The sequence below is a fragment of the Dreissena polymorpha genome, chromosome 4, assembly GCF_020536995.1.
Source record: "Dreissena polymorpha isolate Duluth1 chromosome 4, UMN_Dpol_1.0, whole genome shotgun sequence".
Taxonomy (NCBI): Eukaryota; Metazoa; Mollusca; class Bivalvia; order Myida; family Dreissenidae; genus Dreissena; species Dreissena polymorpha.
Window position 1 is genome coordinate 116,829,490 of NC_068358.1, and position 26,415 is coordinate 116,855,904.

Consider the following 26,415-nt stretch of genomic DNA (forward strand, 5'->3'; position numbering starts at 1 on the left):
TAACAATATTAGACATTTTAAATTTAAAAATCTATTTAATAGAAAAAAGTGATGTTATTTGAAGAATATATAATTAAAAAATTGTTTAGGGGAACATGTATCATACAATATTGGTTATCATTAAATCACTGCCCTCACATCATATCTTTTATCCAACTTCACATTTTCTATTTACAGAGGTGCGACACCAATGCTTTCGTCTAGTCCTCCGAGAAGTAAATAACTTAATCATGTGAACAACATTTTTTGACAAACATGCACCTGCTTAGTTGTGGTCCACGAAAAGAGGAAATAATTTCCAAATAGTAAAAATATGCAGGGATATCAGTATGTTTATAAGATGGAGATTAAGTAGAAGAGGAAAATATAATAAAGACTTAATTTTACTTAAAGCTAGTATTTATGATTTCAATGTCAATATTATATTATATCATTGTAAATCCAACACATGACTATGACTGTGGAATGTTAAAAAATTCATCAACAATGTGTATATGGTACATTAAATCAATAATTGTTTACTTCAGTAAAATTTATAATGAGCAATATAACAGCGATACAGACACATAGACTCTTAACTGTGTTGTTGTGTGGAATGAACGAATCTGCACAGACTGATTGGGATTTCTAAACGGAGTACATAACTTTTGTACATGAAGGAGTTTTTAGCTGTTCATCAGAAAAATATTTACTATTAAATACAACTTTTTTTGCCTTTATTTTTCTAATGCTACTTCTTCTGAACTTGTATTATAGTTTTTATTAATCAACGTTTTATATCTTTTAAAAAGTAATAAAAACGTATATACTCAGTTTCAGCTAAAACAATAAATATATTAAACACGATATACAGCGTTAATTTCAAATATGATAGTTGAAAATAAACAATTCTATATACGCCGGTAATTGCATATTGATTAATTAAATTAAAAATTTAATAGTGCTATACGTGCATCACTTGTTTATCCCTTATCCATCGTAAATCAATTATTTTATCAACTTTAAAAGTTTAAAAATGAACGTCATACATGTGTGGTTGGATAATTCAACGATTTCCCCCTTAGTATTTTGGCAGTTTTTTTCTCATTTCATTCATTTCTTTCTCAATCATTTATGTTTTCGAATATCTTGAAAGCAATTCTGTGTTATCATCATAAGGCCCTTAACGGTAGTCCATTATGTATTCCCCTGACGATTAACTGACAGATTACTGACCCTGAAATTCTGCAAGGTGAAATTTAATGTGTAATAGTAACCGAGCCTTATTCTGTGTCTATGAGTCTTTTCGAAGTTTCTGAGAATAGTTTGGATATCTATACACTGAACAGTGCTCAATACTATTTGATGGAATAAAAGACGAATTATATTTTGGATGAGTTCGAAAATGGTTTAGGTTGCTTTAAAAACATGGCCACCAGGGGCGGGGCATTTTTCCTTATATGGCTATAGTAAAACCTTGTTAACACTTTAGAGGCCACATTTATTTTCCAATCTTCATGAAATTTGGTCAGAAGATTGGTCTCAATGATATCTTCGGTGAATTTGAAAATAATTATGTTTGCTTGAAAAACATGGCTTCCAAGGGGCGGGGCAATTTTCCTTATATGGCTATAGTAAAATCGTGTTAACACTCTAGAGGCCACATTTACTGTCCGATCTTCATGAAACTTGGTCAGAAGATTCATCCCGATAATATCTTGGACGAGTTAAAAATGATGCCGGTTGGTTGAAAAACATGGCTGCCAGGGGGCGGGTCATTTTTCCTTATATGGCTATAGTAAAACCTTGTTAACACTCTAGAGGCCACATTTATTTTCCGATCTTCATGAATTTGGTCAGATGATTTGTCCCAATAATATCTTGTTATCTCAGGTGAGCGACTTTGGGCTTTTCAGGCCCTCTTGTTTTATTATACATAACACTTGCTCTCATTTTAATGTTTAATATTGTTCAAATGTTCGATGTTTTCGGTTCTGCTCGCTACAAAAACCAGATGAACTCCAAAATATTATGGGATACAGTTACCTAATGCTTTGTCCACATTTAATCTGATGAATCAAAGAGTTTAAAACCTCGACGTTCATATTCTGATACTAAATCGCGGTTATTTTAATCACTAATTGATGGGTAACTGCTTTGTCATTTTTATCTATTTACATAGACATCTAGAAAAGTAACAATAAAATACCTACTCCAACTATAAATATGACGTCATACATGTTTCTATAACTAACAGTGTATAAAGCAATTCTTTAAAATGACGTTCAAGAACATGCAAATGAAGCGTTTGACAATATTCTACACCGATAAGGCGCCGAAAGGTTTCATTTGATGATCTGGCGCCCACATGCTGTCTGGATGCGCTGGACCGTTGCCGGCGAGTCCAACCGGAAGTAGCCTGTCTCCCCGCGCTGCTCGCGCGCCGACGCAATGGCGTGTTTGATGGCGGATATAACCGACATGGCGAGAATCAGCGGCGGCTCTCCGGCACTCTACAGTTGATAAAATAGTTGTCCAGTCGAAAAACAACATCCTATAACAACTGCCACTACGTGTGTCTAGTAGAAAAAAAACTCGACCATAATTATTGAAACTAGTATATGTATTTTTACTGACCAGATACTGCTTATGACCTTTAATTAAAAAATACATTGTCGGCACGTTATCTGGCTTTCAATACTTAACAGCGGATTTTCTGTTAATCGTTGCGTGATGCAAGTTTTTCGACACATACGTCAGTGACCTTAATTACCTTGGACGAGTAGACGTGCGTGTCTACGTCGAAGTTTTTCATTAACGTGACGTTTAACGTCCTGGGTATGCTGGAGACGTTGGGGATCTTGTACTTGAGTGGCGTGTTATTGATAATGTCCCCGTTTTCGTCAACCCACATGTCCTCGCTCGTCACCATGCCCAGGCCCTGAAATCGGCGACAATGTTTTAGTTTTAAAACCATATAAAACACCCACTGTGAAAGACCAAACTGGCTGGATTCTTTATCCACTTAACTTTGACTACCATTTTGCATGGGACGAGTTTTGAAAAGACGATTCGTTATGCTTTTAAATTAAAAAAAAGATATTACATACTGGCTTTACTTCTATTATTTTCATTGCGGTTGACTATCATCACCAGCAAGGAACACACAGCGCATTCGCTATTTCAACAAAAGCACAAATTATCTGTTTTTATTTTATGCTTTCCAATGGTTTATAGAAAAATATCAGTGAATTAAAACTGATATTTCATTGTTTCAAACAGTGAAAAATAACAGTGAAATTTGTCGATGATTTTCATTTTTTTACCGAAACTATTTTTAAGATATCTTTGGTTTCCCTATTGTGACCCGCAATGGCGACTACTCTGTATTGAATGTTTACAAAAACATACGGATTAGCTTCCATTGAAAATACATGTAGTAACATGTGGCGCCAAACGGGGAGTCATATTGTCCGGAATGGACAAAAATAATCATTTATAAGCATAAAATAAATTTTTGTTTTATTTGGTGGAATTTCGATTTTATTTCACTCGTGATCATACAAAATATATATGTTCACGCGTGGCGCAAATCATTATCTATGATCACTCGTGAATTAAAATCGATATTCCACCAAATCCAACAAATATCCTCTATATAAACTGCTATGCATTATCTTGTTCGGGTCATAGGTCTACTCATTTTAACGACGTCGTGAAGACGCGGATAGACTTAATTCAAGCATTAAATCATAAACACAAATTTCTAAGTCAGTAGATGTCATACGTTAATCTTAAAACGAAATGTGTTACACTGCACTGGAACCGGACATGCAAGGTGCCTCACGGGCACAACACACCTGGACAAAGGCGCCCTCTATCTGACCAATGTCCACTGCTGGGTTCAAACTCCGCCCAATGTCCACGAACAGGTCTGCACGGACCACCTGCAATTATCGAAATAGGATATTGTGTAACATGTTTACCGCATACACATCCCCAATGGCTTTTTTGTCCGATGAACTGGAATGCATATTAAATGTATATTATATATTGGCATTATATAGGTAGTGTTGAAATACGCTTGTCAATGCGCTCGCATATTTTAGAGTATTAACGAATACTGAATTCACAGCATAAAAACAAACAAAAAATCGTCAGGTACTCTGTATGCTTTTTATTGTTCTGGAACCACTTGGCTCATTCTAATGAACAAACAAATATTCAAAAAAACTTAGTCATACCAAAATTATACCAATGTGGCCCTTGCGATTTATGATACACTTAAAATAAGATTCTATTCATCAACAGACGGTGATTTTCAAATCTAAATTAAAAACTGGAAAAAATATCATCAATGTCTCAATCACCTGACTTTCCCCCGTGAGCACGTCTATTTCCACCTCGGTACACGCGGTCCCGTACGTATAGAAGTTGTGGGGCCGTCCCGACTTCGTCTCCGCGTGGAAATTTTCTGTCATGGGCGATCTGCAAAATACACCAAGGACGATACAATTATAACTGAACATTAGAATAAGCCTTTGTCTTATTTCATCAAATACAAGTACATGTATTTCACCTTTTTAACACCAAATACTATTCGCTGGCATGTTCTACGCCTATCCCATTTCTTTCGAAGTTTTGTAAAGTAAACCAATGAAAAGCATTTAATCATTAGATTGCACTAAGCTAAGTATTTTGGCTTATTTTTACACCAATAAATTCCTTTTGCAGTTGTACACCAATTACAAAACTCTGGCATTTCAACACAGAGTACACGCCCTTGGCATTTCCTGCATAAACTCAATTGCACTTCTAGCTCAACACCTACCGGTACATTACATATTTCGTCAATATTCGGAAATTGAACCAGTAAATTATCTTTAACATCTCCTAGAAATAATATTCGAGTTGATAAATCATTAGATGTATTATGGATCGGCACAATACAAATATCTCCTTACAGTGAAGGTAATGTAACAGTTTGTCACAACCGAAAATGTACCATTATAAGGTATGTATCTGATTGCGCTGATGGCTAGTTGACAAATGTATGTCATCGAAAAGGTAGAATGTTCGTCCATTCCAATACAAAAACGTGCAAATTTCCGTGTGATTGTATGTCACACAAAAGCTAAATAATATTTTAATCGGATGATTTTTTATGCAATATATAGATGTGCTGAACTTGCGGTACGAGATGTCATGCAAATACATGACTGATTAAAGAATGGACCAGACTGCAATCGTCTAATCTACGTTTTTTCTACAAATTATGCCTACACGTTTATTTGCATGTCTGTTAACCAAGTAGGTCCACAATCTCTGCATTTTATTGTTCAAGTAAAAGCATGTGTTGCTTTATTTACTCCAAAAGCATGCCTTTGTAACTTAAAACTTTGACATGTTCCTGTTTCAACAAGAACTTTCATTTGAACCAGAGACCTGTCATAAATAGTTTGGTGCATGTCTGAATAATGAAATGATTGTCCAAGTATAATAATTGTATTCGCCAAGATCTATGAGTACTTGAATCGTTTAAGCTCTTTTGATATCCTTTGTATTGTTTGGTTTCTTGTAAAATAATACTGAACGCTTTAAAAACTACACACTCAGTCAATCTGAAACACAGATTGGGCCGATTTTGAAGACGATACGACACATATAAGTAACATTAAAATAAGTTGTATAAAATCATGTGATGTTCTGATGAGGCGGATTTACTTCAAATAAGTACCAGAAATCATAGATGTTGATGTTCAACATGTATGCATTTTTGCAAATTTGATCGTTATGTAAATTCATGTTTTTATCGATGTTGAATTTAAACTCCGCACGATTTGCCGAAAGTGCATTATAAAAACGTCATCTTTCACATTTATCACAATATGACATGATAATTCTTAATAAGACCTAATATTTTTCAACAGATTACATCGGTGCGAGCACTTAGAAATGAGAATGACGACTGGTAGCAGTGTTTCTAGTATATTTGGAAATCCATTTCAGCGAAATCTTTTAGTAAACATCTTGATAATTTATAAATTCATCTAAGCATACTTTAGAAACCAACATGGAATAAGTATAACCGATTTTATCACATGCTATAACCTGTTTTCCATGTAATACAACCATAATTTTTTTTTTATTACACATGTGTAATACAACATTTTTAAGCGTTTTCATTGGCTTAGTTTGCGTTTATTAACCAATCGCATTTTGTTATTTTGCTGAAATGACGTCACGAAATGTAAACAACATTCGGGATTTATCATTATGTCTGCGTAAATATTTATTTTATTTCCTTATTTAAAAGAATGTAATAAAAAAGATCTGACACTTGTTCTCATATCATACCATATTTTATTAAACTCGTCAAGGAAATTCGTTAGTAAGCTCGCCAAAGGCTCGCTTACTAACAAAATTCCTGAACTCGTTTTAATCACTATTTATATTATTATTATTTGTGTACTTATTGCTTAATAATTTAATAAACGCATTGTAATTTAGTGCATACTTCCAAAATCCGGTTGCCGATAGCTGTATGCGTTGGAAGAACGCAGCGATAATCTGAAACACAACACATATATAATCCTTTTAATTGAAATAATTTAAAAGTTTTCGTTGTTCGGACGCTTTTTTATTAGTTTTAAATAAGTGAAAATGAAACACACGGTAAAGAGAGTCGCTTCCATCGAGAGAAACAAAGGTCTAATGAACGTGGTATATGCATTTCGAATCGAAAATTATTGGTATGAGACCTTGCATTTATATGAAACATGTATTATTACCTGTTTGAGAAGCAGACCCTAATGCTTCGATAGTAAATATTATTTTGACCAAATATAAATATGTACCCTAATAGAATAGTAAAAAAGAATTTGGCAGTGTGTTTGAAATAAACTTAAATATAAAGCGTCATCCGAATTCTCACATGCTTGTTTTCATATCAATGCCTTGTTTTGGATCATAATAAACCATTTATTTGCTTGGATTGCCCTATGGTGATTGCAAGGCTTGTCAAGAACGACACATTAAACACGTGCGTCAAGCCCGGTTTTCCTGCGGCACGGTACGCCTGCTTATTAAAACTCATTAAAACTAATTGGGTACCAGTTTTTCCCAAGGTGCTCCCTGCATCTGCTCCCGAAGTGGCTTCAGTCTTTCCACCAAAGTTTCGCAGGCTATCTGAAACCGTAATTATACGTTGCTATATAGTAATCAGCCAATTACATTTGTAAACTTTAAACATTTAAACTTCACAAGGGCGGTATTTGAATTGTATTGCTCACCCTGACTGCGGGCCCATACGTGTCCGTTCCCATACTTCCGGCTGTGACAGTGGCGTTGGGTATCTCCCTTGACGAGGTCTCGTTCGTGAATATCTTCTCTCGCGGAACACCAAGCACACGAGATGCGATCTAAATTGGCATGAATACGTTTGTGTTTTGTTTTTTATAAGCATTTAAGGCCGTTTCAACTATTTCCAGTTCTTCAATGATTTCACGGCATTAAATTTACTTATACATTTCCTCGGCAAGATGGTCAACCAGTACTTAGTGCATATTTTGATGCAAGAGACTCATAAATGCCTTAATTAACGACTTCAATTGAATCCCAGGAAGGCCCTAATAGAATCAGAGATAGGCATTTGTTTCGAAATTGTATTTAATTTACTTACAAAGGTACGTATACCAAGGCAAGTGCTCTAATACAGCGACGTATAAAAACAAATATAGATCTCTGTCTAGTTCTAGACTTGAAACAGGTGTTCCAAAATGCTTGGCTAAAACTTTAGCTACAGTTTCTAAAATTTGACTACAGAAATCCATTTGGCGAAAATGTTGGCTACAGAAATTTTTGAGCCAGGGGGAGCCATGCATTATAGAAATAATACTATGTTTGTCCTCATGTATGATCACTTAACAGCTATTTACTCTATATTTATATGCATGTGGTCTTAAAATGATCAGCTTTGACAAGACCATACTAATAACACTTGTACCACTGAGAGGTGTACCATGAGAGCATCTACGACAACTCTGTAAGGACACACATTGAACGCGAACCTGTATTAGTTTGGTGTGTAGTCCCTGTCCCATCTCTATTCCCCCGTGCGCCACGAGCACGCTGCCGTCCATGTAGATGTTCACGAGAGCGGCACCCTGCAATGGATATGAGCGAGCTTTTCACAGATGTCGCCCCCTTTTTTAGTCAATGTCAGGTAATAATTACGTGTATAGTGGACATTTGTGGTTCCTTACAAGTATCACCGTTATTTTAAAGATGTACTTTAACCAACACAGTAAATATATAATAGTATTATGTATATGCTCGTAATAACTACATGTGCTTGTATATGCTATATATATTTATTTGATAAATTATTATATTGTTGATCATTTAATGCATGCATGGTTATAATATTTTGCCCTTAATTCTTCATAGAAGACATCTACGCGCTGCAAACACCGTTATGTAACTGTGTCATCCATGTCAACGCTTGTGCATACCCATTTTTATTCAAAGTAACCGTTCTATATGTAGGTAGTTCCGTTATTTGGATTTTATTTATTAAAACACGTTGAGTCGAATTTTCAAGAAGGACTCTTGTGAAACATTGTCTATGCAATTTGTTCGTGTTACCAATCCTACTTGAAATTTTACTTGAAATGCTTACTGTCAACTGTATACTGCTGACTGTCAACTGTTAACTGCCAACTGTCTGCTGTCAATAATACTACTATAGTTATATAGTCTATTGTCTACTGGCAACTGTCTACTGTCTACTATTTACTGCCAACTGCTTACTGCCAACTGATTACTGCTTACTGTCAACTGCTGACTGCCAACTGTCTACTGTCATTATACTACTATGGTTATATAGTCTATTGTCTACTGCCAACGGTCTACACCAACTGTCCACTGCTTACAAGAAATTTTGAAAAATACAATTGATAAAAAAATACAATTGATCAATAACAATGGAGGGTATATTACGAGAATACTAGTAAAAAAATTACACCGTTGATGAGATAAAGACGGTTCTGGCTAGAAAGCATGGTATATCGTACAGGTACAGTACAAGTATATGGCAAAGCGGGATGTAATGTCCCTATTTTATTTAACGTTTGTCTTCAGTCCTATTTTATATGGCTTCTATGTTTCTGTGTGATGGTTTCGACGCTTGTTGGTACGTTTTTGTCTGTGTCTACCCGTCTGCAGGCCAATAAGGGGGGGGGGGGGGGGGTAGTCCGTTTAAGTCAGTCCGTTTAATTACTGGTATAAAACAAAACCGTATACATTCTATGTGAAAAGCATTACTAACATCTAGAACCCCACTGTCTCTAATGCTATTGAATAGATCTATACAAGTAACCATATACTTGTACTGTATCTGTACGATATACCATGCTTTCTAGCCAGAAGCGTCTTTTTTTCTCCTCAACGATGTAATTTTTGGCAAGTGGCAGTCAGCAGTAGACAGCTGAAAGTAAGCAGTTGGCAGTAGACAGTTGACAGTAGACAGTTGGCAGTAGACAGTAGACTATATAACTATAGTAGTATAATTGAAAGTGAACAGTTGGCAGTATGCAGTTGGCAGTCAGCAGTAGACAGTTGACAGTAAACAGTGTGCAGTTGACAGTAAGCAGTTTGCAGTAGACAGTTGGCAGTTGACTGTAGACTATATAAATATAGTAGTATAATTGACAGTAGACAGTTTGCAGTAAGGAGTTGGCAGTCAGCAGCAGACAGTTGACAGTTGACAGTAAGCAGTTGGTAGTTGGCGGTAGACAGTAGGCTGTCGTTTATGAAATTCCGTAATTCTGGGATACAAGAACACAATGTTTGAATTATTTTAACAAATCTGTGGCCTTTTAAATCTGACCTGATTCAGAAAGACTGCCGAGAATCCTACGCCGTATTTCGAGGCAGTCATGGACAGACCACGTTTCTTCCAGCGATTGTTCCTGAGAAACAGAATGCCATTATTCACTGCTATTACGTTGCAATGAGATGAGTCAGGTCAGGTGAATAGGCATGGCTGATATTTTTCTATAAATGTCTTATGCTGTGAATATGCTTTTAATCTTTACATTATTTTATTATTGGTATTTGTTATCGGGAAATAATTTCTGACTCACTTTAAATTTTCACAACATGCCTCATCGTACACATACATTTACAGTGATTAACACGAATGTCAGAACTTACAGAACTTAATTGGCACCGAAGTCGTTCTGCAAAGTAAGCAAACTGAATTATAACTTTATCATGGAACGCCAAAACTTCAGCCGAATTTCTTATTTTAATTATTTTATTTATTTCAAAGACATGTAATTGTTTACGCATTGAAACTCTCCACTTCTTTTAGGCGCCGTTCAAACTCGCTCTTCCGTTTACACTCCGCCCAGAGAGACGTCAACGTGACTTTCTCCATCAACGTGCCGTATGGCGTGACGTCACCGCTTTTGTAAAGGTTTCTTTCCCGCATCTGTTAAGTTCGATCATTTATTCCATTTATTAAAACAAATTTCCAAAACAAGCAAGAGACAACTAACCCATTTTTGACACTCTGATTTATTATTTTACTAGCGTTCAGTAATAAAAGCGGGAATGTTATCTTGAACGCTGAAAATGAATTACTTCGAGCAGGCCACTAGATGCCGGACAGAAAACTAGTTGACGTTACAAGACATTGTTATATCTCTACGATCTATATGTTGATGGACTTTGTACAGTGCCTTAATACAAATCGTACATCTGTTAGTGCGAACCTGCTCGGGGGTGAAGCCAGTGACTGCCGCCGCACGGGCCACGATGTCTTCCATGATCAACGCGCTCTGTGGGTGGCCGAAACCCCGCATGGCGGTGTTGGAGGAAGTGTTAGTGCGACACACCCGGCCCTCAACACGCAGGTTCCGAACCTTGTACCCGGATTCGCAGGCAATCACCGCCAACTCCATTATCTGTATAATGGATATGTATACGAACGAAAAAAACAACATATTATGCTAATAGTTTAGTGGTAAAACAACATCAAAACAGCCTTGTCTCAATGTTTCTTTAAACATTATTGTGGCTTCTGCATGGGTAATAGACATGTTCAAATTGGTTAGTCACTTATTGAAGTAGTCTACGATTATCAAGCAGCATGGTTGAAATTTATTTCAGATATTTGCATTATGTAAAACACCCAAAACTACGGTGCACAAAATATGCGGTAAAACATAACTTGAGACCCGTTTAAAACGCAATCGGGTGATAATAAAATCCTCGAATTCAAGATGCTTCGCATAGGGGGGTCCTATTGTAATCAATTGAAAATCATCTTCTGACAACCATTCAGCCGACCAATAAAATACTTGTTAAATGCTTTTAAAAGTGAATGGCATCAATGTATGACCTAAATCTATGTATACAGCTCAAAACAAAAACTAAAAATATTTTTCGGCAATGAGCAATCTCATTAGCTGAACTTTACATATTCATTTTATTAAGTTCATATTTTCAATTAGAATTTAAACCTCGGGATTAAACACGTGTATTTAGGTCAGAATGGTCGTCTGCGCCTATTGAACACAATCCACTTCTTTTCTCTTACCAGCAAGGAGAGGTCCATGGCGTAGCCGCCATTGCTGTACAGTCGCAGATCAACCGCCTCCAAAACCCCGTCCATTGACACGCCCACCTGATGACCCAATGCATATCACGTGAAGTTTGCGATATTAAAAGTTTGTTTGTTTTTGTCGTAATAACGGATTTTAAAATAACTTTGGTCTGTGTATACCGTTTTTGCATTCGACAACACGGAACATGAAAATAAACGCATATAAGTTCATATTCCGATTTTCTAATAACTGATGGAAAAAAATACGAAAACAAAATGGACTTCTTTATATCGTGTTTCGCTATACTAATTATAACACAAAATAAAAAATACTTATTTCTCTGTCCATATTGCATAACTACTGAAACATCATATTTAATATTCCGGAAAGCTCTGGATTATGTCAATACTATCAAAATATTAAACTTTCAATCATTGTATGTATAACTCTGCTTAAAATTTTTGATTTAACAAACGTAACGTTACATAAAGAAAACGAATATTCAGAGTTTATTTTTATTTTTATTGACAACTTCCTCAATAATTATAAAGTATATTTTCTTTAAACAAAGGACGCGAAGGGCGTGACGGGACCAAGTGCTGCACCAGACCCAGGCTGTCCAGAGGCAACTAAGCCAGCTGACTCCTGGGAAGGTGGTGCTGGCCGTGAGTCGGGAAGAGGAACAGCTGACTCCTGGGAAGGTGGTGCTGGCCGTGAGTCGGGAAGAGGAACAGCTGACTCCTGGAAAGGTGGTGCTGGCCGTGAGTCGGGAAGAGGAACAGCTGACTCCTGGGAAGGTGGTGCTGGCCGTGAGTCGGGAAGAGGAACAGCTGACTCCTGGGAAGGTGGTGCTGGCCGTGAGTCGGGAAGAGGAACAGCTGACTCCTGGGAAGGTGGTGCTGGCCGTGAGTCGGGAAGAGGAACAGCTGACTCCTGGGAAGGTGGTGCTGGCCGTGAGTCGGGAAGAGGAACAGCTGACTCCTGGAAAGGTGGTGCTGGCCGTGAGTCGGGAAGAGGAACAGCTGACTCCTGGGAAGGTGGTGCTGGCCGTGAGTCGGGAAGAGGAACAGCTGACTCCTGGGAAGGTGGTGCTGGCCGTGAGTCGGGAAGAGGAACAGCTGACTCCTGGAAAGGTGGTGCTGGCCGTGAGTCTGGAAGAGGAACAGCTGACTCCTGGGAAGGTGGTGCTGGCCGTGAGTCGGGAAGAGGAACAGCTGACTCCTGGAAAGGTGGTGCTGGCCGTGAGTCGGGAAGAGGAACAGCTGACTCCTGGAAAGGTGGTGCTGGCCGAGAGTCGGGAAGAAGAACAGCTGACTCCTGGAAAGGTGGTGCTGGCCGTGAGTCGGGAAGAGGAACAGCTGACTCCTGGAAAGGTTGTGCTGGCCGAGAGTCGGGAAGAGGAACAGCTGACTCCTGGAAAGGTGGTGCTGGCCGAGAGTCTGGAAGAGGAACAGCTGACTCCTGGAAAGGTGGTGCTGGCCGAGAGTCGGGAAGAGGAACAGCTGACTCCTGGAAAGGTGGTGCTGGCCGAGAGTCGGGAAGAGGAACAGCTGACTCCTGGAAAGGTGGTGCTGGCCGTGAGTCGGGAAGAGGAACGCGCCACCAAGAACGCGTTTGTTCGCGTGATCTCTTTAAGTACATGCACTAGTCGAAAAGTGCATGTTTTTATTCATTTCATGCACGTCAAGTTCATGTAAACAGTCATTCCAAAAGTGGGAAAAAGATCTGTACAACAAAATAAAAACTTTATCCAAAGACAAAAATTAATTTTTAACAACGTTAGAGTTGTAACTTATAGGGTATTCAAAATAATTGGCCGTAATAATTAGCGTTAATTTTTCTGCTTTTTTAATGTAATGGTCTTGTAACGAATAGGAAGCATCAAACATAATCATGCTGATACAATTATAAAAGAACCCAAAACGTAAGCCATTACAGCCTTGCTCTGAACTTGAATGACCTTAAGTGATTAATTAAGGACCAGTGTCGCACCATCTATTTGAACCTTGCAAAACACTGGTCGTATGCAAGACCTACGATGCCACTTTGTTCGAGAGCTTACCTCCAGTCAGATGCCCGTAGTGTAGGAGCCCGGGCGGCACAGGGCTTCACGAGGCAGTACATTCCTTCAGGGAAATTGTACACCATACTCATTAAATTTGAATGTTTAACAAGAATACGGATTTTTTTTTATTTGTTTAACAGATATGTCTTCATTACTTGTACAGAAAAGCTAGGCCGAAAAAATATTGTATTGTGCATTGATTATCGAAATGAATGTTATACAAAGCCAATGCTATGAAATAAAACCAGACATGCACATTGGTTAAATAATATAACGTTACTGTAGATCTATTCTTTCTTCGATTAGACGAGCCAGCATCCTCTATACAGTGAACGTTTTATGTATTCAAAGGTATAAAATCAAAGGGAAATTACTGCACAAGAAGATCAATCATGGTTTATGTCCCAAATACAACAGAACAGTGCCCTTCGTTTACCGTTTATCGTTTAATCAAATCAAGAACGGTAAATTGGAGCTGGCACTAAGTTTCAATTTTCAAATATTGATTTTTGTAATATTACAATTAAAAATATAAATAAGGAAATAAGTTTCTTGTTTTGTTGTATAATTAATACAAAGAAAAACGGTATAAATAAAAAAATGGCTTTCATCTTTTTGTATTTGTTTCGGTATTAAGAAAATCGGAATAGAAATTAAAATACGACGTTTATGTCCGTGTTTCGTTATGTCGAATGCAAAACGAAAAACTATGTAGACAACTTATATTCAATTATATTTAAAATTTAACAATACATTAACACGCCTGTCAACTTGCGATTGGTTAAACTATTTCAGGGGATAGGTCCGAAATTTGTTTTGATGAAATAAGCACATGTTAAAGGTAAGTTTTAAACTGTTACGCTACTTTGTATCGCCCCAGGAACGGGTGCCGTTTTCCGCGGACCGCCATGTCAACCTCCCTGGGTAGAACACACCTCACGGTACGACCAGTCCTGGGGAAAAAACAACATGCATAACTTGGCACTGTCCTATGTAAAAGATCTATGGGCACGTTTACGTAAAGATCGACTGTCAAAAGAAAGAACAAAAAAAAGTTTAGGGTCAGTACAAAAGTAAGGTATGTAGGCTCACTTGCTAACAAGAAACTTTATTTACGCTTAAAAATACTGAATCTGTATTTATTATGCCTCGTTTGGCAAATAAACGTATACTCGTAGAAAGATATACATACAAAATGAATATTGAAATAAAATAAAAAAGTCATTTTGTAATTTATGTGAAAAAAATATCAATACTGCAAGTAAGGATTAATTCGTACTTTAGGGATTGTTAAAAAGTACCGGAAATATTTCTAAAACGAAAGGTCTCCACAAATTTCGGAAAAGAAACAGATTCATCATATTTGACACGCCTTGCAATGTTAAATAAGACTGACTTACGCTAGTATTCACAAATCTCCCTATTCAAATCTGAATTTAATATTATAAATTCATTTTTACAGTTCGCGCCCATACATCTTTCTTTTCATACTCTAAGTCGGTTTAATTCGAGGCTTTCTAATATTCACATAATTATTTATCGTTCTTATACATGAATTATAATTATCAGTAAGATAATATGTAGGTGTCATTTTAAAGATTAATACAATGATATAAGGACAAAATTGCTATAAACAAAAAATAATTAGCTCTTATAAATGAGCTTCGCTGTGTGAAAACCGGGCTTAATGTATTTTCGTACAGATTCGTCCCATATTCCTACGTACAATCTGAACAGGTAAATCAGGGACGACACTTTCCGTCTAGACTGGATTTTCGCTTAGTAGATACTTCATATAAATGAACAATACCATACAGCCGAAAAGTGTCCTCCCTGATTAGCCGGTGTGCACTGCACGTGCTAATTTGTGACGACACTTAAAGCAAATGCACATTCTACGTACTTCTTGGCAGCTATAGCGGCAGGCCCAGCACTGGCAACCGGGATGACATCCTTGCCACCAAAGCTACCACCTTGAAAGCACAGCATTCAAAAAAAAACTTTGCAAATAGTCTTATATAAAAATATCCGATGAAAATAAATATTTCACTATGCGCCTATGTGACCATTGAGTACAGCCCACGTGTAAGAAACTCGGTCAACGAATTTTCCTGAATTGCAAAACGACAAATACTAAAAAATATACACATTCACAACCTTGTCATTTCCGCTGTATGGTAATATTTTGATAAAAAGCATTTTAAATCAACAAAAATAAAAATATTACATCACCATATCAAAGCGTAGATACTTTACTTTAAAAAATGTTGTTTCTTTAATTCAGTACATTAAATACAATACCGGTAAACCTTTTTAATAAATTCTCGCAGCATTTGCAATCAAGCGAACAAACCTATTCCTTAACATTGACGTGGCAATTTATATGTTCATCCCGAGAAGAATATTTCATACAGACAATACTTGGTGAAAGATGGCACGCATTTACGATTCCAAATATATAAGAGTCAAAGCAAAGAGACGTACGCGATAACAACCGTCAATGCTAAACAAAATTTAGTCATCTACTTTTAACATTTAGTGAATAAAAATCAAGGCATTGCGATCAATGTCAATGGTCCATGTGGATGAATATTTTCAGTGTTACTATTATTTCGATTAAGAACTTTCGTGGTCTTGTTGTAAGCATACTTGTTCACAACATTTCCCGGCAAGTCTAGTAAATATACCCTTACCTAGCCGCTTGACCTTGACCGTGACCTTGTTGCTGGTTACCCCGAGGAGGTTAGCCAACGCACCCTGTACAGTGGCTATGTTCTGAGTGGTGACACATACCTCCACCTCGTTGTCCTCGCGCACCCGGGCAACACTGGCCTGGGGCTCCATGTAGAAATGATCCTAGGAGAAACATAAATACGGTACAAATGCATTAATTTCGGACAACACTCGCCCAGGGCTTCAATTAGAAATGAAAACAGGGCGCACACTACTACGTTAGGATATGTCCCGGACCAAAAGTCAACTCATAGTACGTCTGCGATTAGGAGATAAATATATCCCTTTATGCAAATCTTAAAATTTGTCTTTTTCTGAACACAACATGTAAAAAATCCATTCTTTCAAACAATACCGCATTTTCAGATACTCTATGAGCAAGTACCAACAAACATTTGTAAAGCATATTCACATTTGATAGCCCCTTACAAGCAGCTATCTTGAAGCCGATGGCTTACTCGAAGCGGACTTTCCTCCACATACCTTATACGATATCATGAAAGCGCCCAGATAAAGTACACCATATGTGTCCGTACATTAAGCCCCGCGGTGTACTCGTCCTCAAATGTGCAACTTGCGAAGGTCATGGCAGCCCTCAAATCGCCTCCACAAATCTGTATAGCTTCACCAATGTATGGGTCCAACCCCTGAGTAGCCCCTTACGAGTCCCTACCTGGAGCCTGTAACCTTGTTACCATCTGAAGTGATGCTGGCCGGTGTCAAGGCTGTCCCAACGTTGCCCTTAAATATATTTGTAACTTCACCGATGTATGAGACCGCTTAATAGCCCTTATATGGAGCCTTAATTGTGTCGTACTAGCCCCCGAATATTATCGCGGAGGTCGTAGCTGCCTCTATGTTCCATTGTGATATCTTGATACCTTCACGGATGTATAAGACTCACCCCTGACTAGCCCCTTAATAGTCCTTATTTGGAGCCCTGTGTCGTACTAGCCTCGAATATTCTGGCGGAGGTCGTAGCTGCCTCCACGTGTCATTGTGATACCTTGTTTCCGTCACCGATGAATGAGCGCCCCGCCCCGACTGGCCCCTTACATGCCCTTACCTGGAGTCCTGTGCCGTACTCGCCCTCGAAAGTGTAACTGGCGGAGGTCAGGGCTGCCTCCACGTCGCCCTCACACATCTTTATAGCGTCACCGATGTATGAGCCCACTGCGATCGCGTCCTGCAACGTAATTTAATCATATATGTAAATAGTGTGTACTTTATGCCTTTTCTATATGAAATAAGTATAATAGTTTACAGGAACGAACAAAACTCTTTACTTCTCAGGCAAATTATAGCGGTTGTTGTTGTTTTGTCTTAAATATAAATGTCTAACTTTAAATATAAACAATTATGTTCGTTAGTTTACATATTTTAGATAAATAAGTTAATTTATAATGTAAATAAATAATGTATTATATACCTAAGGCGATCTAAACAGAACACAGAGTAACACCCGAGTATAAAAAATCAAACTTTCGTTCAGTTACATGTCGCTGTTAGGATATGACGACAAAGTATACGGGATCAGATTTAGTTGACTTTCCAGTTAAATCGCTGTTACCCGATTAAAAAAAATTCGAATATAAAATATCTCTTTATGTAAAGGCTTTTGACTTTTATCTTTACTGCCTGAACAACAAAGCGAACAAACTACTTGACATTAAAAGCGAAGATTTTATTGGTTATTTAAAAGTCATCTGCACGTGACCATTTATGCGACGCCGTCAGATCAAGTTAACAGCTGGTACATATTCGTCAGACTGGAGATTGCTTGAACCTCCCAGCGATCAAACGTTTGAAAGAAACTTATGACAGGGTTCCCAACGAAAAAAGTACACTCCAAATGGCAACAGCTCCTCGAGATACGGACCTCAATGGTCAGAATGGCGGGCAAGTCCTCGTATTGGACTTCGACCATGTCAGCGGCCCTCAGCGCGATCTCGCGGCTAGTGGCTATCACGCCGCTGATTGGTTGCCCGGAATACAGGACCTGAAAACACCAGTATACAGGCTTTGAACATGAGTTGCGGATGCTGGTTCGTGTACGGACAGGTCTCAAGAGTCGAAACAAATCAAAGCGCTGATTGCGTCGAGAGACAGTTGACCAGAGATGAATAAAATAACATCAAATCAAATGAGTGTTATACTTCTTTGACTTTATCCAATGTATTAATTTAAAACGTTAACAAATGTTAAAGTGATATTATGGGCATTTTTGACTGTTGAATTGAGATGAAAAGAATTAACAGGTAAAAATAGTTAGTTTAAATGTGGTTACTGACCAATTATCTGCAACTCATCTTGCTACCAGTTGTTTATAAAAAAATATGTTATATTGGATATATGACGTGACTCACACAGTCCTCTAAGCCGAAATGATTCGTAAAACAAAATAGTGTCTTTGTGGCGTATGAAGGAATCTGCACTAAAACTAGATTTAGATTCACATCGTAAATAATTTCTGTTGTCAGTTGTCAAAACGAAAGTACGGTTGATATTCAAATGCATTATTTTTCTCTTTCCGAGATATTGTTTTAGTATGTTGATGCTGCATTAACAAATATAAGTGTATATGAAGTGAAAACACCAAAAATAAACAACGGTTGCGATAGACACCTATAAACTGTAAGATGCCTATAATATCACTTTAATATAATACTAGTATGACTCTTTTGTAAACACACATTGTTAATTTTGTAAAAAAAATATTGTTAGTGTTCGGTGTCTAGTGCCACGGACTACCTCGTCCTTGGCGAACACCAACTGGTCCGGCACGATGCTCCCGTACCCGTCCCGGCCCGGGATGTCCGAGTGATCGATGTAGCCGGTCACGCCCTCAAAAGCCAGAGCACGCGCAGGGTTCACGTGCACGATTCGCGCGTGCGCACGCTTACTGAGTACGAGACCCACGAACAGTTCGTCTAGAAAACGCATGCAATATACAGGCATGACTATTAAAGGCATACCTTTAGTAAAAATGAAACTAAATGTTAATATCATACATTAATTAATTCATTTTCATTGGATTCTTTTTTGAAATTGCACTTTATCAATATATTAAGAGAAAGTCTTCACAGAAGCATAACTGCTTTTCACCAACATATAAGGAGTATGAATACTGAATTTCAGTATTTTTTTTAATTTTATTTGTATCTTTGATATGTATTTAAGGAACATTCTGGTCAACTACATCTTACTCTACCATTCTTTGATAGGACATATGGCCCAAAATAGATAAAACTTTGCGCGCTCTTAGAGATTTCGAAATCATCATTAATAAACATCTGTAAAATGGGGAACCTTTCTCTTCCGGAATGTCGTCCACATAGATAGCGCGCCCGCTGACGGCTGAGTCCGCGTGAGTGACGTTGACGGTTCTGCCGACGGCGTCGGTGACCGACTGGTCGGCGTCGGCGGGCGAGTCGTACGTCTGACTGCTGTAAAAGGGACCTTGGAACACCGGTCGAACTAGATCCTCGTAGGAACTGGCATCTATAAGCTAATAATTGGGGTAATGGTGAACATAATACATACACAGTCACGATTAGTGCACTCAAGTCATGATTTTTTTTATTTCACACTTTTTAACTGCCATTCAGGTTATTTCAGAGTTTTGTCTTGTCGGTTTCGGACAGAGCATTACGTCTTGTTGGTTTTGGACAGAGCATTACGTCCTTTCGGTGTTGGGCAGAGCTTAACGTCTCTTGTCGGTGGTGGGCAGAGAATTACGTCTTGTCGGTGTTTGGCAGAGCGTTACGTTCTTTCGGTGTTGGGCAGAGCATTACGTATTGTCAGTGTTGGGCAGAGCTTTACGTCCTGTCGGTGTTGGGCAGAGCTTTACGTCTTGTCGGTGTTGGGCAAAGCATTACGTCCTGTCGGTGTTGGGCAGAGCTTTACGTCTTGTCGGTGTTGGACTGAGCATTACGTCTTGTCGGTGTTGGGCGGAGCATTACGTCTTGTCGGTGTTGGGCAGAGCATTACGTCTTGTCGGAGTTGGGCATATTATAACGTCTTGTCGGTGTTGAACAGAGCATTACGTCTTGTCGGTGTTGGGCAGAGCATTTCGTCTTGTCGGCGTTGAACAGAGCATTACGTCTTGTCGGCGTTGAACAGAGCATTACGTCTTGTCGGTGTTGGGCAGAGCATTACGTGCAATAAATGTCGTGTGCATAAAAGAAAACTATACTTGAAATATACCGCACGCTAAAAATGCTAGGAAACATTTAGAGCTCTCTTTTAAACTTAGCATATTAATAAGTATCCCGTTTTTATAAAAGTAAGCAGCAACCATTACATAACAACTAACTTCCCTATTACAGTACCTGTCGCTGCTTCCTGACGCTGACGAAGAACTTGAACCAGCAAGCGGATGCTACGGCCACCTTGTAGGCGTCCTTTGGATGGCCGTTCTCCGCCTCGAGGGCCGCCGTGAGCGCTCCCAGAACCCCATGCAAGCAGCTCTCATCCCACATCCTGCAGGGAAGTCGTAAGAATCAAGTTTGTGCCCCTAAATACTCATTTGATCTTTATTTAAATGACATACCTCGAGTTGGATTAAAGCATATAAGTCGAAATTTGTAGTAAACATTCGTCATCTTCAATTTGACAATGATGACATTTCCAAGGAGAAACATTAATCCCGAAAATATTTTAATGAGTTTGGTTAGTTACGGTGACAACTGATCGTCAGAAGGCAGCCACAAAATAATGCCTACCATCATGACAACGGCCCCAGTTTCACAATACATGTGCCTCGCTCTTGGAAAACGGCGTTTAATTCATATGCGTAAAGTGTCGTCCCAGATTAGCCTGTGCAGGCCATGTTCCGCCTTTGTGGTATTTTTTGTTTAAAAGAAATATCAGCTTTACAAAAATCCAGTTTGGGTGTAAAGTGTCGTCCCTGATCAGCCTGATTGCACAGGCTAATCTGGGACGACACTACACGCAAATGTATTAAGCCCCGTTTTCCCATAGCGAGGCTGAAATGGCATTTCGCGTAATGTGTTACCTGCCGTCTGCGACACTTCTGAGGTCCAAGTGCAGTACGGAGTCCTTCGCTACACCGCCCAGACACACCCTGTAAAATTCATCATCGAGCCGATTACGTGTAAAAAAAGTTGTTTGTTTCTACTTACTCGACCGACCCTAACTGTCTATGCCGACCCAAAAAATTTATTTTGGTATCCATTTTGAGTGTTCGATGATTTTTCCGAAATTCTATCATATTTGCTAAATTTACTATTCAGTTTATGATATCTTTGGCTACTGTATATTTCGATCATTTTCGAAAAAAATACTTTTGATTAACAACAAAATATAACTAAATATAATGTGTTATAGATATTCGGAAGACGTCTGTGTGTTTCTGTATATTATTATCAAAGTGGAGAATCGTTAAACAAATAAGGACAACACAAATTTTCGCCGACATTCGACCAACATATAATAATTTTTGGCAAGCTATGGAAGCCAATGTTTTTTGGCCTTACTATACTGGCATGTTCATGTAATACATCCCGTATTCATCGATACCTCAATTTAAAGGCTGGTTACCTAAGTCTCTGGATCCGGTTGTCGTCTGACAGCCTCACCGTCATGGCGGCGTTCACGATAGCCAAAGAAAACGAGCGTCTCTCCGCCTGCTTGAAAAAGGCCCCGTATTCATCCTGTAACAGTCAGTACGAACAATTTCAATAAGTTTTATTTTCGTATCATTCACAAGACTGCTCCCAAACCTGACATTATCACACAGTCTGTTTTAATATTGTAAATCTCCGTTACGTGTCTAGAGATGCAACTTCTAGCAATAACACATGGCGCTGTGGACGACAATACATGGCGCTGTGGACGACAATAACGTCGTAAAAATCGTGCTGATTTTGATGATTAAACAATATTTAAGCCGTTACAATCGCTAATGTAGATACATCAGATTGTATTAACATCAACAAACGAATTGTGCAAGTCTTTAATACTCCGTACCTTGTCACTAAACGGGATGACAACTCGAATGATGACCTCACCATCACCAATACTCAACTTGCTAATGGGCACAGTTCGCTCGCCCTTTTCTGCAATACAAATATAGACTGTAACTAAAAGAACTATCAGCGTGTTAAGGTTAGAATTCTTACACTACTGCGTTCAAGGTCACAGACACTTCCCAGTCGAAAACCCGATTGTACCATCAACTCATGTAAACGTGTTTAACATTTTCATATGTAAATTAAGTGTATACGACTGCACATGTCAGTTGGTCGTTTAATATTACTTTACAAAAATAAATTTTCAGAACAATTTATGACAATCAATCCTATGCCAAAAGAATATAATTAACAATAACACAGTCTCCTTTGTTTCATATGGTATGAGTACGATGTTCTTCCGCACCTGAGGATGCATTATGTAAGGAACCGGCGTGTGCCCAAGAAATCCTTCCTAATTACCTCATAGACTCACGTAAGATGGAACAAATTGTGAACATAAGCCTAGCTGCAAATTCCAGCTATGTATTCGGATGAAAGCTCACGGAACAACCCTTGTTTCATTCGATACAATGCCTATGTATATATAGTTTGTATAGTTACCGCTAGTTAAGACAACGTTGACGTCTATGGCGTGCAGAGTGGTGTTGAAATCCGAGTCGTTCCTACCGCAAGCTATGGATCCGCCCACTGTCTGCAAAGGTAATCAAACTGAACTAGGATATCATAGAATATTGTAGTGGAGAAGCGACTTCCAAACTGTCTACTGCACATAACCGAATGGATTTATACAGCTATAAAAACACTTACAATAACTAATAGTGATGAATATTTACAGTTTAATTAGGCCCAAAAATTATGTGTTTGTTCTTACAATTACATCTCCAAAAATAGGAAAGGTAAATCGGCTAAACTGTGTTATCGTTAGTCTTCTTTACTATACACGTGTTATTTCCCATTTTAATTAGGATGTACAATATTATTTTACAAATCTATGTGCAACATTTCTTTCTTTAAAAGTTAAAGTTAAGGTAGCGAATTGGATCAATTGTAGCAAACATAATCGAAAACTCAACATGGAATACACAACAAAAAATGCTTACAAAAATAGGGTCATTCGGGACAATGGAAACAAACATCTGTTTTTAAATTTTAAATAGTATGTTGCTTATAGTTGTTAATAACAGTTAAACCAAAGGAATGGCTGTGTTTAGTCTGCTGAACATGATTCGTATATTCGTTTTGAAGTTGAGTGAAAAACTGGTTCGTCTGCTTAACATATTTATGCCTAGCGTCTAGAAAAAAGGCCTTGGCAAACAGCGTAGACCCAGATAAGACGCCGCATGGTGCGGCGTCTCATCAGGGTCTTCGCTGTTTGCTTAAGGGAATTTCTGTAAGACATATTCTAAATATAGAAATAAATATACCAGACATCACTAATTTTGGAAATAAATATAACCAATTTAGAAGGATGGGAGAGTCCACTAGGCATAAATGGGTTAACAATTCTATACATGAGATACGTCAGTTTCACCCTCAATTCTAGCTGTATTAAACATTAGCATTCCTAAGATGTTTCGCGAAGTAGAAACGTAAATACGCACAAAAAGTTGCAGATTGATACTTATGTCATGTATTATTTGTTTAAACTGGCCAATCAAACGCAACATACCGCAACATTCCTTATCTGTTCCACGGCGTATCTCGCAAACATTTCGTACAACAACCGAATATGCGCCTTTTTGGCATCTAAAAACAAAGAAACAGGTGAGTGCAAAATATTTTATTTCATGGAGCAGATTTAAAGTTATCATTATACTAAGCTATTTGGAAAATTCATGGCAAGTGAATTAAGTACTTATGTACTATGGTAGATCATTTGTTTAACACACACAATGCCATCAGGTATGGAGGCGAATTCAGCGTAAGTTGAGTATGTAGCGTTTACCCGGAATCCTGGAATCGAGTTCTCGAATCTTCGTTTCGAATTCCGCGACAGTGAGCCCGGCACCGACTGAGATTCCGTCGGCACTTAGTGCACTCTTCCGGAGTTCTTGTATGTCACCACCATATATCAGCACCCCCTCGTCGTCGTATTTACCAGCACGCAGGTAGCGCCCTGGTGATTGAATGTGAATGCGTGGTCGTCAAAGATATTCAAATATCTGAAGATGTTTCATCTTTAAGTAATGTAGCTCATTTGACCCCATGTTAGTTATTAATTAAGAGGCAAGTGCAGTTTCTAATTCAGGTATTGCATTATATGAAATAGTGAACGATAGTTTATTCTGCGCAGGTGTGGTCTTTCTTCTTTGATCATACAATACAGAACACGTCTGCAATTATGATGAAAATTAAAATAAATGGGTTCATAATGTTGATGAAATAGAACGTACAACTACAAACATATACAGCGTAAATCAAAATGATAAATCCATTTCTGATTAGTTTTTTGAAATGAAAATCCCTTGTAAATACAATTTAAATAACAATACACTGTGGAAGTTTTTCATTTAATAACTGTTGCAGGCAACCAAAGGTGTTTATTGATAATGATTTCATGTGACAGTCATGTCATCATCTTACCAGTAGTCGTGTTACCCATGACGACAGGTGCGCGCGGGAACCTGTCGCGTAGCAACAGCAGCTGCTCCATGGTAACCGGCCGGTACCACGTGATCCGTCCGTTGGAGAACTCGAGCTGTGTGTCGCCGTACGTGTTGGGGAGCTACAGCAGACGCAAACATAAACACGTCAGCTAACATACTCCAACTATCACTTTTGAGTTGCACTAGTATAGTGTATATCGTATCCACCATTCGACCTAGAGGCCCAGGTATCGATCCCCATTTGATATCGTCGCGTGATGTGTTCAAGATTTAAGCTATAAATTTTTTGTCCCAGTGGCAAGGAAGCGAATTGAATTCACGGAACTTCAGACTGCAAGCGAAGTGCATTTACGAATGTTTACACTACAAACGAAGTACATTTAAGGAACTTTAGGCTACAAGCGATTCCCTAGACGTATGCGATTGCTATTTTGATGACGTCTGCTTACCTGTAATTCAGGCGGGAAAATTGGAACCTGGTCGGCAATTGGTGTTCTCGGAGGAATAGGCTGAAAGGAGAATAACAAAATCTGTTAGGGCCTTTAAGACTGGTAAACAGTAAGATGGCATAAAGCAAAAAAGAGAAGAACATGAGTTCATATCAGCCGCGTTCTGAGAAAACTGGGCTTAATGCATGTGCGTAAAGTGTCGTCCCAGGTTAGCCTGTGCAGTGCGCACAGGCTAATCAGGGACGACACTTTCCCCTTTGATGGTATTTTTAGTTTCAAGGAAGTCCCTCCTTACCGAAAATCAAGTTTAGGCGGAAAGTGTCGTCCCTGATTAGCCTGTGCGGACTGCACAGGCTAATCTGGGACGACACTTTACGCACATGCATGAAGCCCATTTTTCTCAGAATAAGGCTCATATATGCTCATAACTACACATGTATTTGTTACATGCAGGAACCACCTATGGAGTTCACAGACTTAGTTTAATTATTCTGGCCTTCTGGTCACAGATTGCATTAAATTTCCTTTTGACATACGATCAATGAGTATGTCCATGCATCAAATACACGCCATATAATAATGGACATGCGAGAGACATTTGCAAGTGTCAAGAACGAGCGAGAGTCCGCGTGTCACAGTATCTTACTTCTGTATAAGCAAGCGCGGTATATGTGCTTTTTTGAAGCACATACTAAATTCAGTTGACTTGCACCAAACCCCTACCAGATCTGTGTCATCTTCCCGCCGTATCTTACAGCACTGGTCCCCCATAGGGCACTCCTCGTCGGAGAAGGTCAGCAGCGCGTCCATGATAGGCCGGTAGCCTGTGCACCGACAGAGGTTACCTACGGGAAATATAGTGATTGATTGGATCAGGAGTACAATTTAACTTACTGTGTCATCGAAAAGGGTCCATGGGGGAGAGGGCGGACGAATTCTTTTAAACAACTGACTTATAATATATTTATTTCATGC

The 26,415-nt window shown here is 38.6% G+C and overlaps 1 protein-coding gene and 1 long non-coding RNA gene across 3 annotated transcripts in view; one reads left to right on the forward strand and one right to left on the reverse strand.

Moving 5' to 3' along the window:
• Nucleotides 1-381: 381 nt before the first annotated feature.
• LOC127877386 (xanthine dehydrogenase/oxidase-like) overlaps nucleotides 382-26,415 on the reverse strand; it is a 33,805-nt gene continuing 7,771 nt past the window's right edge. For both annotated transcript variants that reach the window (XM_052423206.1, XM_052423207.1), the window contains 29 exons: nucleotides 26,164-26,285; nucleotides 25,441-25,500; nucleotides 24,969-25,110; nucleotides 24,331-24,501; nucleotides 24,055-24,131; nucleotides 22,986-23,076; nucleotides 22,381-22,469; nucleotides 21,952-22,064; nucleotides 21,407-21,475; nucleotides 20,721-20,871; nucleotides 19,699-19,897; nucleotides 19,141-19,319; nucleotides 18,269-18,388; nucleotides 17,456-17,575; nucleotides 16,350-16,512; nucleotides 15,560-15,629; nucleotides 14,522-14,609; nucleotides 11,585-11,671; nucleotides 10,758-10,949; nucleotides 10,329-10,474; nucleotides 9,869-9,950; nucleotides 8,049-8,144; nucleotides 7,272-7,400; nucleotides 7,093-7,167; nucleotides 6,497-6,549; nucleotides 4,350-4,467; nucleotides 3,840-3,926; nucleotides 2,753-2,920; nucleotides 382-2,492 (listed from right to left, as the gene is read on the reverse strand). In XM_052423206.1, the coding sequence (XP_052279166.1) occupies nucleotides 2,325-2,492; nucleotides 2,753-2,920; nucleotides 3,840-3,926; nucleotides 4,350-4,467; nucleotides 6,497-6,549; nucleotides 7,093-7,167; nucleotides 7,272-7,400; nucleotides 8,049-8,144; nucleotides 9,869-9,950; nucleotides 10,329-10,474; nucleotides 10,758-10,949; nucleotides 11,585-11,671; nucleotides 14,522-14,609; nucleotides 15,560-15,629; nucleotides 16,350-16,512; nucleotides 17,456-17,575; nucleotides 18,269-18,388; nucleotides 19,141-19,319; nucleotides 19,699-19,897; nucleotides 20,721-20,871; nucleotides 21,407-21,475; nucleotides 21,952-22,064; nucleotides 22,381-22,469; nucleotides 22,986-23,076; nucleotides 24,055-24,131; nucleotides 24,331-24,501; nucleotides 24,969-25,110; nucleotides 25,441-25,500; nucleotides 26,164-26,285 (3,425 nt within the window). In that variant the 3' untranslated portion in view covers nucleotides 382-2,324. The remainder of the gene's footprint in view (nucleotides 2,493-2,752; nucleotides 2,921-3,839; nucleotides 3,927-4,349; nucleotides 4,468-6,496; nucleotides 6,550-7,092; nucleotides 7,168-7,271; nucleotides 7,401-8,048; nucleotides 8,145-9,868; nucleotides 9,951-10,328; nucleotides 10,475-10,757; nucleotides 10,950-11,584; nucleotides 11,672-14,521; nucleotides 14,610-15,559; nucleotides 15,630-16,349; nucleotides 16,513-17,455; nucleotides 17,576-18,268; nucleotides 18,389-19,140; nucleotides 19,320-19,698; nucleotides 19,898-20,720; nucleotides 20,872-21,406; nucleotides 21,476-21,951; nucleotides 22,065-22,380; nucleotides 22,470-22,985; nucleotides 23,077-24,054; nucleotides 24,132-24,330; nucleotides 24,502-24,968; nucleotides 25,111-25,440; nucleotides 25,501-26,163; nucleotides 26,286-26,415) is intronic.
• LOC127877388 (uncharacterized) lies at nucleotides 11,376-12,719 on the forward strand. Its single transcript, XR_008048401.1, has 3 exons — nucleotides 11,376-11,714; nucleotides 12,163-12,532; nucleotides 12,581-12,719. It is a non-coding gene; the product is annotated as an uncharacterized LOC127877388 (long non-coding RNA).